This window comes from Ranitomeya imitator, chromosome 6 (genome assembly GCF_032444005.1).
Source record: "Ranitomeya imitator isolate aRanImi1 chromosome 6, aRanImi1.pri, whole genome shotgun sequence".
NCBI lineage: Eukaryota > Metazoa > Chordata > Amphibia > Anura > Dendrobatidae > Ranitomeya > Ranitomeya imitator.
The window spans coordinates 573,311,193-573,326,560 of record NC_091287.1 but is presented as its reverse complement, the minus strand read 5'-3'; the positions used below and the strand labels follow the sequence as shown (position 1 = coordinate 573,326,560).

Here is a 15,368-nt window from a genome sequence, read left to right as displayed (position 1 = left end):
CCATTGTACTTTCCAGGTAGCGTGCAGCCATGCTGCTTCCATGCTTTCCCGCGTCTTTCTCCAACTCTCTCCCAGGGTTTTCTGGGCTGTGCTTCTTCCACTTTCCCACGAGCCATCTCCTGGTGATGGACATGCTTTATTGGCATTACAGTCTCTGTACGGGGTGGATTCAGCTTTTGCGCCGGTTCTTGAACTCCACCCATGGCAACACATCTTCTTCCTCCCTTATCCGCCTCGTGGTGCAGCAATGGCGGCAATTAATCCATTTTTCACAGTCCATTATAATCCATGGCACACAGGACCCATTCCAATGGGTCGGTCCATCCTGTTCGTGATGCCAAAAGTTGAGTCGACCACCAGGGCAGTTGGGTACTCGGTACCAGGTCCGGTCGCTCTTAAAGGGGATGTCATGGTGGCTGCGACCAAGTCCCTGGCACTGGGACTCAAAGGGAAATGGTCTTTTAAGGGGTATTGTGAAAGTGTATTCTTGTGATGCCACCTGTGGTTCTCAGTCAGTAGGGACCGACGCCGCTTAAATGGGTCCTCTGGGGTGATGGTATGGCGGCTGGATGGTGACGGCTCCCACAGGTGAAGCGGGGTCCCCAGGGCTCACAAGGTGTGGGGCAAGGATGTTGTATGCCGACGAATAAGTTGAGGACACAAGTTGTAAAGTCTTTACCTAGTGTACTGATGGTAGTAGTGCACCTCAGTCCAGAGTACCAGGTACAGGTGTCCTGTGGTTCGGCCAGCTCGGAGGCAATGGAAGAATCCCTTTCTCAGTTGAGGTCTGTGAGCCTTTCCTTAAAACGCTGTTGTATGAGGTCCCTGCTGCCTGAAGCTTAGTGGCAAAGTCCTCTTTTCCCCTGTCCTGGAACAGGTACCTGCATGACGGGCAGCTTGAACCATTTTACAGGGTCTCTATCATGACCCAGGCTCATCAGGTGCTGCTGTGTCTCAGGTGTGGTGCGGGCCGATCACTTAAAGTTCTCAGCCCTCCTGTTCTGCTAAGTGTCCTAGAGTCCCACCAAAGCTTCGGGCTCCCGGTACCCGGTTTCTGCGCTTCGGCTCTGAGGGTGCCCAGTCACAGTTCCCCTCTGAGCCCTTTTCCTCTCCTGTGCTCCTTTCCTCTGTAGCTCCACCACATTCAACCCCTCGGGTTCTCTGTCTTCCCTGGAGCTGCAGCACTTCTTTGCCTGCACGGCTCCGTTGTCTGTACTCAGTTCCAGACTACCTTCTCCTAACTCTCCCTCCTGGAGACTAACCAAGACTGACTGACTCCTCCTCCAGACCAGGATGCCTACAGCTAAGGGAAGCTCCCCTGAATCCGGGTCCTGAGCTCCCCCCTTCTGGCCTGGATTCGGAATGTGTTGTGTGCGGGTGCCTTACCTGGTGAAGAGAATTTCCCTTGCCTCCAAGCATGACGTTGCTCTCCCCGAAGAGAAGGCAACATCACTGTAACAACCGGTTACCTGGGGTGTTACACTCGCTCATCACTAAACACTAAAAAAAAAACCCACAAAAATGTAATGAAAAACACAGAACAATGTAAAGATTTGTATTTAAGTTTTTGCGTCTAACAGTCGATACATCTAAGGCATAAAATCCTTACCATGCCCCCTAGCACCACCTGCTGCCACTTTTTGCGTATCCTGCTGTCTACTGATCCACCCCCTGCTGCGACCCCTGCTGTCTCCTGCTCCACCCCCCGCTACCCTCCTGCTGCGCCCCCTGCTGTCTTTTGATCCACCCTCCGCTATTCTCCTACTGCGCCCCTACTGTCTCCTGCTCCACCCTTCCACTACCTTCCTGCTGCGCCTCTGCTGTCTCTTGCTTCACCCCACTACCCTCCTGGTGTGCGCCCTGCTGTCTCCTGCTCCACCCTCTGCTATTCTGCTGCGCCGTCTGATGTCTCCTGCTCCACCCCCGCACCCTCCTGCTGTACCCCCTGCTGTTTTCAGCTCCACACCCCGCTATCCTCCTGCTGCGCCCCCTGCTGTCTAATGCTCCACCCCCCGCTACCCTCCTGCTGCGCCCCCTGCTGTCTAATGCTCCACCCCCTGCTACCCTCCTACTGCGCCCACTGCTCTCTCCCGCTGCACCCCCGCTATTCTCCTGCTATGCCCCCTGCTCCACTCCCACTACCCTCCTTCTGCGCCCCCTGCTGTCTCCTGCTCCATCCCACACTACCATCCTGCTGAGACCCCTGCTGTTTCCTGCTCCACCCCTCGCTATCCTCCTGCTGTGCCCCTGCTTTCTCCTGCTCCACCCCCACTACCCCCCATGCTGTGCCCCCTGCTGTCTCCTGTTCCACCCTCCTGCTGCGTCCCTGCTGTCTCCTGCTCCACCCCCGATATCCTGCTGCGCCCCCTGCTGTCTCCTGCTCCACCCCCCGATATCCTGCAGCGCCCCCTGCTGTCTCCTGCTCTAGCCCTCCGTTACTCTCCTGCTGCGCCCCCTGCTGTTTCCAGCTACACCCCCGCTATCCTCCTGCTGCGCCCCCTGCTGTCTCCTGCTCCACCCCCGATATCCTGCTGCGCCCCCTGCTGTCTCCTGCTCCATCCCACATTACCCTCCTGCTGTGACCCCTGCTGTTTCCAGCTCCACCCCCACTATCCTCCTGCTGCGCCCCCTGCTGTCTAATGCTCCACCCTGTCCCTCCACTATCCTCCTGCTGTGCCCCCTGCTGTCTCATGCTCCATCCCCCGCTACCCTCCTGCGCCCCCTGCTGTCTTCCGCTCCCCCCGCTATTCTGCTATGCCTTCTGCTCCACCCCCCCCTACCCTCCTGCTGTGCCCCCTGTTGTCTCCTGCTCCACCCCCGCTACCCCCATGTTGCGCCACCTGCTGTCTCCAGTTCCACCCCCCTCTATCTTCAGTTTTGGGAAGCTCAGACCTCTGAGGGCCTCCAAGATCCCCGAGCCCCCCTTGTCTGAGTCTGTGCTGCCTTGTGTCCCTGGCTCCTCCGCACTCCGCTGCACAGATTCCCTGATTTATCTAGGAAGTTGTATGTAGTTTACTTTTAAAGGTCGTTGTAGAAGCAGCAGATGATCCGTGGACGGCGTCCAACACAATCTCCTCAGCCATATTGCACCCATTAACCCTGCTGTTCTGTTCGGTCTGGGGAGACCTATTTTGAACTTTGGTATTTTTTGGGGTGTTCAAGATGCGGTTCTGAAACTTGTGGTTGATTGACTTAAATGAGGATGGGTCGGTCGGCCACGGGTTTCAGAGCCGCATCTTGAATATTTTAAAGAATATTGAAGTTCAAAGTCGGTCATTTTTGACCAACAGAACAGCAGGGTTAATATGATCCAGGGACGGTGTCCGCTCACTCCGGCGTCCTCTAGCAGCTGCTGGCAGTATGGACAGATATTCACAGGATATAGAGGAGCAGATAGCTTTTACATGTCTCATCCCAAAACCTAAATATTTCTCCCATTAGGCCGGGATCACAGCAGATCCGGCAGTTTTTCCGCATCTGCCACGTAACGGATCACTTACGGCAACACTGCGTTCGGCCTCATTCGTTCCCTATGGGATTTGCGGACACTTGCCGCGATCTGGCAAATGCGGTACCATACCTCCCAACTTTTGAAGAAGGGAAAGAGGGACAAAGTTTGCAGCACGTGTAGCGCGCCATGGCAAATTTTGGGCCATGCCTCTGACCACACCCATTTCACAACTAGTCACACCCATATCCACGTCCCAACCACACCCATTTAGCACTGCTGATCATACTGTTTCATAAACAATAATTATAAACAAAATCAATATAGCCACACAGTGCTCCATACTGTATAATGGCCACACATGATGCTCCATACTGTATAATGGCCCCACATAATGCTCCATACTGTATAATGGTCACACATGATGCTCCATACTGTATAATGGACACACATGATGCTCTATACTGTATAATGGCCACACATGATGCTCCATACTGTATAATGGCCCCACATGATGCTCCATACTGTATAATGGTCACACATGATGCTCCATACTGTATAATGGTCACACATGATGCTCCATACTGTATAATGGCCGCACATGATGCTCCATACTGTATAATGACCGCACATGATGCTCCATACTGTATAATGGCCACACATGATGCTCCATACTGTATAATGGCCACACATGATGCTCCATACTGTATAATGGCCACACATGATGCTCCATACTGTATAATGGCCACACATGATGCTCCATACTGTATAATGGCCACACATAATGCTACATACTGTATAATGGCCACACATGATGCTCAATACTGTATAATGGCCCCACATGATGCTCAATACTGTATAATGGCCACATTATGCTCCATACTGTATAATGGCCTCACATGATGCTCCATACTGTATAATGGCCACACATGATGCTCCATACTGTATAATGGCCCCACATGATGCTTAATACTGTATAATGGCCACACATGATGTTCCATACTGAATAAAGGTCACACATGATGCTCCATACTGTATAATGGCCATTATACAGTATGGAGCATCATGTGAGGCCATTATACAGTATGGAGCATAATGTGGCCATTATACAGTATGGAGCATCATGTGTGACCATTATACAGTATTGAGCATCATGTGTGGCCATTATACAGTATGGAGCATCATGTGTGGTCATTATACAGTATTGAGCATCATGTGTGGCCATTATACAATATGGAGCATCATGTGTGACCATTATACAGTATTGAGCATCATGTGTGGCCATTATACAGTATGAAGCATCATGTGTGGCCATTATACAGTATGAAGCATCATGTGTGGCCATTATACAGTATAGAGCATCATGTGTGGCCATTATACAGTATAGAGCATCATGTGTGGCCATTATACAGTATAGAGCATCATGTGTGACCATTATACAGTATTGAGCATCATGTGTGGCCATTATACAGTATGGAGCATCATGTGTGGTCATTATACAGTATTGCGCATCATGTGTGGCCATTATACAATATGGAGCATCATGTGTGACCATTATACAGTATTGAGCATCATGTGTGGCCATTATACAGTATGGAGCATCATGTGTGGTCATTATACAGTATGGAGCATCATGTGTGAGCTGAGCGATTTTCCAACGTGCAGAAAAAACATTCTTCTGAATGTTTTCTCCGCCCGACGGACAGTTATTATCCGACGGATCCAGTGCACAACGGATGGCCATCCGTCACAATCTCTCGCTAGTACAAGTCTATGGGAAAAAACAGGATCCTGCTGACAAATTTGCAGTATTCTGTTTTTTCAAAACTCGACGGATTATGACGGGAGGTAAAAGACGGAAGTCTGAAAGAGACATTACTAGCGAATCCTCACATGTAATCAAGCTGTATAGTAGCTGTAAATCATTCAGCTGAGGCGATGAAAACTTAATCTCCGAACACTAACAAATACTTGGAGATCACCCGAGCGTGCAGAGATCACCCGAGCGTGCTTGAGAAAACCAGAGCAACGAGTACAATCGCTCATCATTAAATACCACCGCACCGTGCCCAAACACTGCTCCCATATAGTACTGATATAATACCACACCATGCCCATATAGTACTGATACAATACCACCACACCGTGCCCAAACACTGCTCCCATATAGTACTGATATAACACCACACCATGCTCATATAGTACTGATACAATGCCACCACACCATGCCCAAACACTTCTCCCATATAGTACTGATATAATACCACACCATGCCCATAGAGTACTGATACAATACCACCACACCGTGCCCAAACACTGCTCCCATATAGTACTGATATAATACCACACCATGCCCATATAGTACTGATACAATACCACCACACCGTGCCCAAACACTGCTCCCATATAGTACTGATATAATACCACACCATGCTCATATAGTACTGATACAATACCACCACACCGTGCCCAAACACTGCTCCCATATAGTACTTATATAATACAACACCATGCCCATATAGTACTGATACAATACCACCACACCGTGCCCAAACACTTCTCCCATATAGTACTGATATAATACCACACCATGCTCATATGGTACTGATACAAACCACCACACCGTGCCCAAACACTGCTCCCATATAGTACTGATATAATACCACACCATTCCCATATAGTACTGATACAATACCACCACACCGTGCCCAAACACTGCTCCCATATAGTACTGATATAATACCACACCATGCCCATATAGTACTGATACAAACCACCACACCGTGCCCAGACACTGCTCCCATATAGTACTGATATAATACCACACCATGCCCATATAGTACTGATACAATACCACCACGCCGTGCCCAAACACTTCTCCCATATAGTACTGATATACCACACCATGCCCATATAGTACTGATACAATACCACCACACCGTGCCCAAACACTGCTCCCATATAGTACTGATATAATACCACACCATGCCCATATAGTACTGATACAAACCACCACACCGTGCCCAAACACTGCTCCCATATAGTACTGATATAATACCACACCATGCCCATATAGTACTGATACAATACCACCACGTCGTGCCCAAACACTTCTCCCATATAGTACTGATATAATACCACACCATGCCCATATAGTACTGATACAATACCACCACACCGTGCCCAAACACTGCACCCATATAGTACTGATATAATACCACACCATGCTCATATACTGTAGTACTGATACAATATCACAACACCGTGCCCAAATACTGCTCCCATATAGTACTGATATAATACCCCAACATGCCCATATACTGCTCACAAATAATACTCCTATAAATTAATATCACCATGCAATACACAAGTCACATATCCACTAACATAATACCCTTATAGAATGGATAAATAATACTTCTATACAACCTTAGCATCTTACTCCTATACAATTGCCAAACAATGCTTCCATATTTCATCATTATATCAAGCTACAAATGCCTAAATAATAGTCCCATAGAGTGTCAATATTATACCCACCATACAATGCTCACATAATGTTTTCATGGAGAAGCAACATAACACTGCCATTTAATACGCACATATGTCCATATGCCAACAAAATACTGCCATAGAGTGCCAAATAATACTCCCATACAGTACCAACATAATACTAGAGTACATCTGCCAAATAATGCTACAATATGATGACATAAAACTGCCATACAGTGTTCAAGTAATGCTGTTCAACCTGGGAGCCTAAGGCTACTTTCACACTGGCGTTTTTTTTAATACGTCGCAATGCGTCGTTTAGGGGAAAAAAACGCATCCTGCAAAGTTGTTTGCAGGATGCGTTTTTGCCCCATAGAGTAACATTACCGACGCATTGTGATGTATTGACACACGTCGCCACCGTCGTGCGACGGTGGCGCCGTGTTGTGGCGGACCGCCGGGAGCAAAAAACGTTAAATGTAACGTTTTTTGCTGCCGACAGACCGCTTTTTCCGACCGCGCATGCGCGGCCCGGAACTCCACGCCCACCTCCCCGCACCTCACAATGGGGCAGCGGATGCGCCGGAGAAATGCATCCGCTGCACCCGTTGTGCGACGCATCAAACGCTAGCGTCGGAGTCTCAGCCCGACGCAATGCGACGGGCCGAATCCGACGCTAGTGTGAAAGTAGCCTTACTGCAGCATAGACTGCCCTAATATAACGACGCCTAGTCGCTGCCGGATAATACTGCTATGTCCTCCAGGACAGCGGCCCTCCAGGACTTCTGCTCCTGCAGGTGTCCTGATCATATGACCACCTGTGAGTACCAGGCGGGAGGTCTCGGGGCAGCCGGTGATCACACTCCTCACTGCAGGCTGCTGCCTCCACCATGCTTTATACTGAAGCTTTCCCTTAGTTTGTAGTAGACCAGTTGCATTACATTTTATAGTCTAGTCACATCCACAGCTGCTTGCACACCTGCTTATTAAACTGTTCTTCTCTAGTCACATCCAAAGCTGCATTCAGTATTCTGCTAGAGAAAACACTGAACCAGCAGGTGGCAGCAGAGCGAAACAGCGTGTATCATTATGAGAACAAACAGGATTGTGAATACCGCTCTGGCTGTGACTGGAAAACATGGCAGAATTGTGCATGCAGCTCTGGATGTGCTGACCATTGGGAGAGGATCTGATTGGGGTCATCACAAGTCACAGCAGGCAGTGTTACCGACACTGGTGCAGTTTACCAGTGTTTGCCACGTCTGCACACGCTTGTGATGACCTGGGAGGGCGCTGCTGAGACGAACTTGCGCCATAATTGCTCAACCATATAATGAGCTCCAGCAATTATCTCCGCGTTATTATCACTCCTTTATTATGGCCCCTGCTGCCACATCTGGGGACACGGCCGAGGCGACATCACAACAAAGGAAAGACGTCCCCGGTAATGAGATCTGATTAACGTCTCGGCGCGGATTCAGGAAACATTGTGGTTTGGCAGCAAGCGGCGTCCACGGCGCCTCCTATTAATCATCATTATTAAGTGCCTGGAATTATCTCCTATTCATCAATTATACCATAAAGGACGACAGCGCGAAGGACGACAGCGTGAAGAGCGACAGCGTGAAGAGCGACAGCGTGAAGGATGACAGCACAAAGGAAGACAGTGAGGAGGAAGGTAGGGTGAAGGACGACAGCGCAAAGGACGACTGCGCGAAGGACGACAGCGCAAAGGTCAACAGTATGAAGGACAACAGCACAAAGGACGAGAGTGCGAAACACGTCTGTGCGAAGGACGACAGAATGAATGATGACAGGGCGAAAGACGACTGCACAAAGGATGACAGGGCGAAGGACGACAGGGCGAAGGACGACAGGGCAAAGGACGACAGGGCAAAGGATGACAGTGCGAAGGACGACAGTGCGAAGGACGACAGTGCGAAGGACGACTGTGTGAAGGGCGACAGTGTGAAGAGTGATGGCGTGAAGGATGACAGCAAAAAGGAAAACAGCGCAAAGGAAGACAGGGCGAAAGACGACAGCGCAAAGGGCAACAGCATGAAGGACAACAGCGCAAAGGACGACAGTGTAAAAGACGACAGGATGAAGGACGATAGGGCGAAGGACAACAGGGCGAAGGACGACAGGATGAAGGACGACAGGATGAAGGATGACAGGGCGAAGGACGACAGGGCGAAGGACAACAGTGCGAAAGACGACAGGATGAAGGACGACAGGGCGAAAGACAACAGGATAAAGGACGACAACATGAAGGACGATTGTGCATAGTGCGACAGTGTAATGCACAACAGCACGAAGGACGACTGGGCGAAGGATGGCATCGTGAAGGACAACAGCGCGAAGGATGACAGGATGAAGGACGACAGAGCGAAGGACGACGGCGAAGGACGACAGCGCGAAGGACACAGCATGAAGGATGACAGCGCAAAAGACTGCATGAAGGACGACCGCACAAAGGACGACAGCACGAAGGACGACATCTCGAAGGACGACAGGGCAAAGGACGACAGGGCGAAGGATGACAGCGCAAAGGACGACAACGTGAAGGATGACAACGTGAAGGATGACAGCGCAAAAGACTGCACGAAGGACGACAGGGCGAAAGATGGCATCGCGAAGGACAGCAACACAAAGGGCGACAGTGCAAAGGACGACAGTGCAAAGGACATCATTATTAAGTGCCTGGAATTATCTCCTATTCATTAATTATACTATTATAGACGATAGCGCGAAGGTCAACACTGTGAAGGACGACAGCGCGACGGACAACATCGCAAATGCACAGAGCTGCACTCACTATTCTGCTGGTGCAGTCACTGTGTACATACATTTAGTGTTGAGCATTCCGATACTGCAAATATCGGGTATTGGACGATATTCGCTGTATCGGAATTCTGATACTGAGTTCCGATATTTTTGCGATATCGGATACCGGAATCAGAAGTTTCCGCAGTGCAATGATGCAGTGTGGTCGGAGACTGCGTGTGTGTGTGTGTGTGGGGTCTGTTCGTGACCGTTGGGGCTCTGTGCAGTCTGACGGGGCTCTGTGCGTGCCTGCAGAAATCCACGAGTGTCCCAGAACAATCTCCCCTATAGAACAGTGACATCGGGTGATGTCACTGAACTATAGGACCCTCAGTGACACACTGACAGGAGTGTTATGATCCGGTGACCTTGGAGCCGCATGGAACTTTCTCTGGAGTAATTGGTAACTATACTGACCGCAAATCCTGATCTTAACACTGCAACTAGAAGTAGCCGTGGAGTGTACCTAACAAGCCCTAGACACCTCGTCACAGCCGGAAGACTAAATACCCCTAAAGATGGAAATAGGAATACTACCTTGCCTCAGAGCAGAACCCCAAAGGATAGGCAGCCCCCCACAAATATTGGCTGTGAGTAGGAGAGGAAAGACACACAGTCAGAAAACAGGATATAGCACAAGAGGCCACTCTAGCTAAAATAGGAAAGGATAGGACAGAGTTCTGTGCGGTCAGTATTAAAACCCTTCCCAAAATATCCACAGCAGATTATACAAAAAATTCCTCCATCTAACTAAAGACGTGGAACGTATATCTGCAACTCCAGAGACTACTAAACTAAGAGCAGGAATACAATCAAAAAACAAGCACACAGCATGTGTGCCATAGAAAAAGAAACAGACACTTATCTTTGCTGAATTGGCAGCTAAGCAGGAGAAGCCAGACAAAGATCCAACACTTCCCAAGAAACATTGACAACTGGCAAGGACTAATGAGTCCTGCAAACCTAAATACCCCAGTCAGAATTGCAATCATCAGATACACCTGTCCAGGACTGCAGCCCAGAGACAACTGCATTACCACCTACAACCACCGGAGGGAGCCCAAAAGCAGAATTCACAACACAGGAGACAATGGCTCCTGCAGTGCATCACTGAGAGGTTACCTTAGGACAAAGTTTCACTTTATGGCAATTGCTGCGTGGGGAAATTTCTCACACTGCAATGCCAAAAGTGAGACTAGGGACTATTTTTTTACAGCGGTGGAGGAATACAGTGCGGAAGGATACTTTCTTCCCGTCATTGTGTTCCTGGAGCCCCTAGAGAGCAGTCGCATCAGCTGATGCTGCCGTTCTCCACAGGAGATCGTCGTGGGACACTCGTGGATTTCTGCGGACAGGGAGTATATTGGTTGTTTGTTATTTTAATATATTTTACAGGTGACACTGGCTTTGGTGATCAAAACGACAAGTAATGGTGAGTATGTACTCTATGTTATATGTACTGTATGTCTGTATGTATGTATTGTATGTCATGTATGAATGTAATGTATGTAATGTATGTATGTAGTATGTATGTAGTATGTATGTTGTTTTTTTACATTCAACACATTAGCCGGATGATGGGACTACTACTGTCCCATCGTTGGCTAATGTGTCAATCACTGTCACTGTTGCAGGTATCGTCCGATGGGACTTGTAGTCCCATCAGATGATGCATGCACAGACCCTCGGCAGCCCGCACAGAGCCCCGGCAGGCCGCACAGAGCCCCGGCAGCCCGCACAGAGCCCCGGCAAGCCCGCACAGAGCCCCGGCAGGCTGTGCAGAGCCCAGGCGGGCTGCACAGAGCCCCGGCAGGCACGCACAGAGCCCCGGAAGGCACGAACAGAACCCTGGCAGGCCGCACAGACCCCCGAGAGGCCCGTACAGATCCCCGGCAGGCCCGCAGAGACCCCGCCCGCACACACAGACATGCACAGTGTCCGCTCACGCACCGCCCACACTCTTCCCCCCTCTGGAACAGGATGTAGAAGTACAGAAAGAGCTTATTTACATGCCAATACTTGCGTTCCATTGACTTGCTGTCATGCCGTTGCTGCCGCCGCCTCTCCCCACTGCAGCTCGCCGGGTGCGCGCGCGCGTCGCATTCAGCTCTGCGCGTGCGCACATCTGATTCCTCTGTTGGCGCTCTTTCCTGTCCTCTCCGTCATCCTGGAGGACTGTAACCCGGAAGTAGCTCCCATGCTGCTATGTAAACTGCTTCCTGCTGCTCCTCTGTGCCTGATGTTCATTTGTGTTTACAAGTGCTTCTGGCCACCTGTGGTCTCTGTGCGTTCCTAGCTCTCTGACTTTGGGTCTCCCCCGCCCTCTGCAGTGCCTGCCTGTTTCCTGTGTTCCTGCCTTGTTCCTTCAGTTCCTTTCTCTCTGCTGTGCCTGCCTGTTTCCTGTGTTCCTGCCTTGTTCCTTCAGTTCCTTTCTCTCTGCTGTGCCTGCCTGTTTCCTGTGTTCCTGCCTTGTTCCTTCAGTTCCTTTTCCTCTGCGGTACCTGCCCGGCTCCTATATCTTTTCCTTGCTCCCGTCAGCCTCGGTGTCTCCATATTGTCCTGCCAGCCTCAGTGTCTCCGTAGCGTTCCCATCTTCTCCCTCGTCTCAGTAGTTCCTTTCTGTTCCCTCTTTCCCTTTGTGCCTGCTGTGTACCCATCTGATCTCAGTCGACCCTCCAGCTTCCGTGGCGATAGTCCCTCACGGGCCTGCCCCTAACTCTCCCTGTATAGGGGGCGGTCCACCTGGTCAGCTCGTCCGAGAGGGGTTCGTCATCACGGTCCAGTGGGTCCACTCTCCGTTTTTCACTGTTTGAATCTACACGCTCTATAGGACTGCACTCGAGTGCAGCCAGATTCTTACAGCGTCACACTTGCATTGGTATCGGGTATCGGTATCGGCGATATCCGATATTTTTTGGATATCGGCCGATCCAATCCGATACCGATACTTCTTTATATCAGAAGGTATCGCTCAACACTACTTACATTACTGATCCTGAGTTACATACTGTATTATATCCCAGAGCTGCACTCAATATTCTGCTGGTGCAGTCACTGTGTACATACATTACATTACTGATCCTGAGCTACATCCTGTATTATACCCCAGAGCTGCACTCACTATTCTGCTGGTACAGTCACTGTGTACATACATTACATAACTGATCCTGAGTTACATCCTGTATTATACTCCAGAGCTGCACTCACTATTCTGCAGGTGCAGTCACTGTGTACATACATTACATTACTGATCCTGAGTTACATCCTGTATTATACACCAGAGCTGCACTCACTATTCTGCTGGTGCAGTCACTGTGTACATACATTACATTACTGATCCTGAGTTACATCCTGTATTATACCTCTGCAGCATGTGCTACATGTTCACAGATCGACCAGAAGAAGAATCCAATTTCACCTGTCAGAAGTGTAGACTAGTGGCCCTTTTAGAAGAAAAGGTGCGGGGTCTGGAAGAAAGAATAGCAACTTTGAAACTCATCAAAGAGAATGAAGACTTTCTAGACAGAACAGAAGCATCTCTACTGGTCACAGAAGGTGCAAAAAGTGTCAGAGAACCTCCAAAAGCAGATGAGTGGAAGCATGTGACCAAAAGAAGCAAGAAGACCATGGAGAAATCACCAACCACACAACTGAAGAACCGATATCAAATCTTTGTAGAGGATGAAGATGGCACACCTAAGAATGAAGCAATACCAGCAAGCAAAAAAGAAAAGGGCACACAGCAACAAGTGACAGCAAAAAGTACAGCCAAGAAGCAACGAAGAGTGGTGGTGGTGGGAGACTCACTACTGAGAGGCACAGAAGCAGCCATCTGCAGACCGGACATAACTGCAAGAGAAGTATGCTGCCTTCCAGGTGCGATGATCAAGGATGTGACCGATAGGATACCAAAGCTCTTCAGCTCCAAGGACGTCCACCCATTTCTTCTGATACATGTTGGCACCAATGACACGGCAAGGAAGGACCTACCGACAATCTGCAAAGACTTTGAAGAGTTGGGGAAGAAAGTAAAGGAACTGGATGCACAGGTAGTTTTTTCTTCTATCCTTCCAGTAGATGGGCATGGCACCAGGAGATGGAACAGGATCCTTGATGCAAACAACTGGCTAAGACGATGGTGCAGACAACAAGGATTCGGATTCCTGGACCACGGTGTGAATTACTGGTATGATGGACTCCTCGCCAGAGACGGACTACACCTCAACAAACCTGGGAAACACACATTCGCCAGAAGACTCGCTACACTCATCAGGAGGGCGTTAAACTAGAAGAAGAGGGGACGGGAAGAAAAACATTAGACTCGAACAAAGACGACCCAGGAAAACATACTCAGAAGGGAGGTAAGAACATTTCTAAAACAATCCACAGTGAGGAGATTGGAACAAAACAAAATCCTCTAAACTGCATGCTCGCAAACGCCAGAAGCCTGACAAACAAGATGGAAGAACTAGAAGCAGAAATATCTACAGGTAACTTTGACATAGTGGGAATAACCGAGACATGGTTAGATGAAAGCTATGACTGGGCAGTTAACTTACAGGGTTACAGTCTGTTTAGAAAGGATCGTAAAAATCGGAGAGGAGGAGGGGTTTGTCTCTATGTAAAGTCTTGTCTAAAGTCCACTTTAAGGGAGGATATTAGCGAAGGGAATGAGGATGTCGAGTCCATATGGGTTGAAATTCATGGAGGGAAAAATGGTAACAAAATTCTCATTGGGGTCTGTTACAAACCCCCAAATATAACAGAAAGCATGGAAAGTCTACTTCTAAAGCAGATAGATGAAGCTGCAACCCATAATGAGGTCCTGGTTATGGGGGACTTTAACTACCCGGATATTAACTGGGAAACAGAAACCTGTGAAACCCATAAAGGCAACAGGTTTCTGCTAATAACCAAGAAAAATTATCTTTCACAATTGGTGCAGAATCCAACCAGAGGAGCAGCACTTTTAGACCTAATACTATCTAATAGACCTGACAGAATAACAAATCTGCAGGTGGTTGGGCATTTAGGAAATAGCGACCACAATATTGTGCAGTTTCACCTGTCTTTCACTAGGGGGACTTGTCAGGGAGTCACAAAAACATTGAACTTTAGGAAGGCAAAGTTTGACCAGCTTAGAGATGCCCTTAATCTGGTAGACTGGGACAATATCCTCAGAAATAAGAATACAGATAATAAATGGGAAATGTTTAAGAACATCCTAAATAGGCAGTGTAAGCGGTTTATACCTTGTGGGAATAAAAGGACTAGAAATAGGAAAAACCCAATGTGGCTAAACAAAGAAGTAAGACAGGCAATTAACAGTAAAAAGAAAGCATTTGCACTACTAAAGCAGGATGGCACCATTGAAGCTCTAAAAAACTATAGGGAGAAAAATACTTTATCTAAAAAACTAATTAAAGCTGCCAAAAAGGAAACAGAGAAGCACATTGCTAAGGAGAGTAAAACTAATCCCAAACTGTTCTTCAACTATATCAATAGTAAAAGAATAAAAACTGAAAATGTAGGCCCCTTAAAAAATAGTGAGGAAAGAATGGTTGTAGATGACGAGGAAAAAGCTAACATATTAAACACCTTC

At 48.6% G+C, this 15,368-nt stretch overlaps 1 protein-coding gene across 1 annotated transcript; it reads right to left on the bottom strand.

The window, feature by feature from the left end:
- Positions 1–9,071: 9,071 nt before the first annotated feature.
- LOC138643517 (keratin-associated protein 4-3-like) lies at positions 9,072–11,810 on the bottom strand (the record flags this gene model as incomplete). Its single annotated transcript, XM_069732416.1, has 2 exons — positions 11,776–11,810; positions 9,072–9,540 (listed from the first exon to the last, which is right to left on the bottom strand). Coding segments are annotated over exons 1-2 (504 nt in total), but the record flags the coding sequence as incomplete, so codon positions are not given.
- Positions 11,811–15,368: the final 3,558 nt, after the last annotated feature.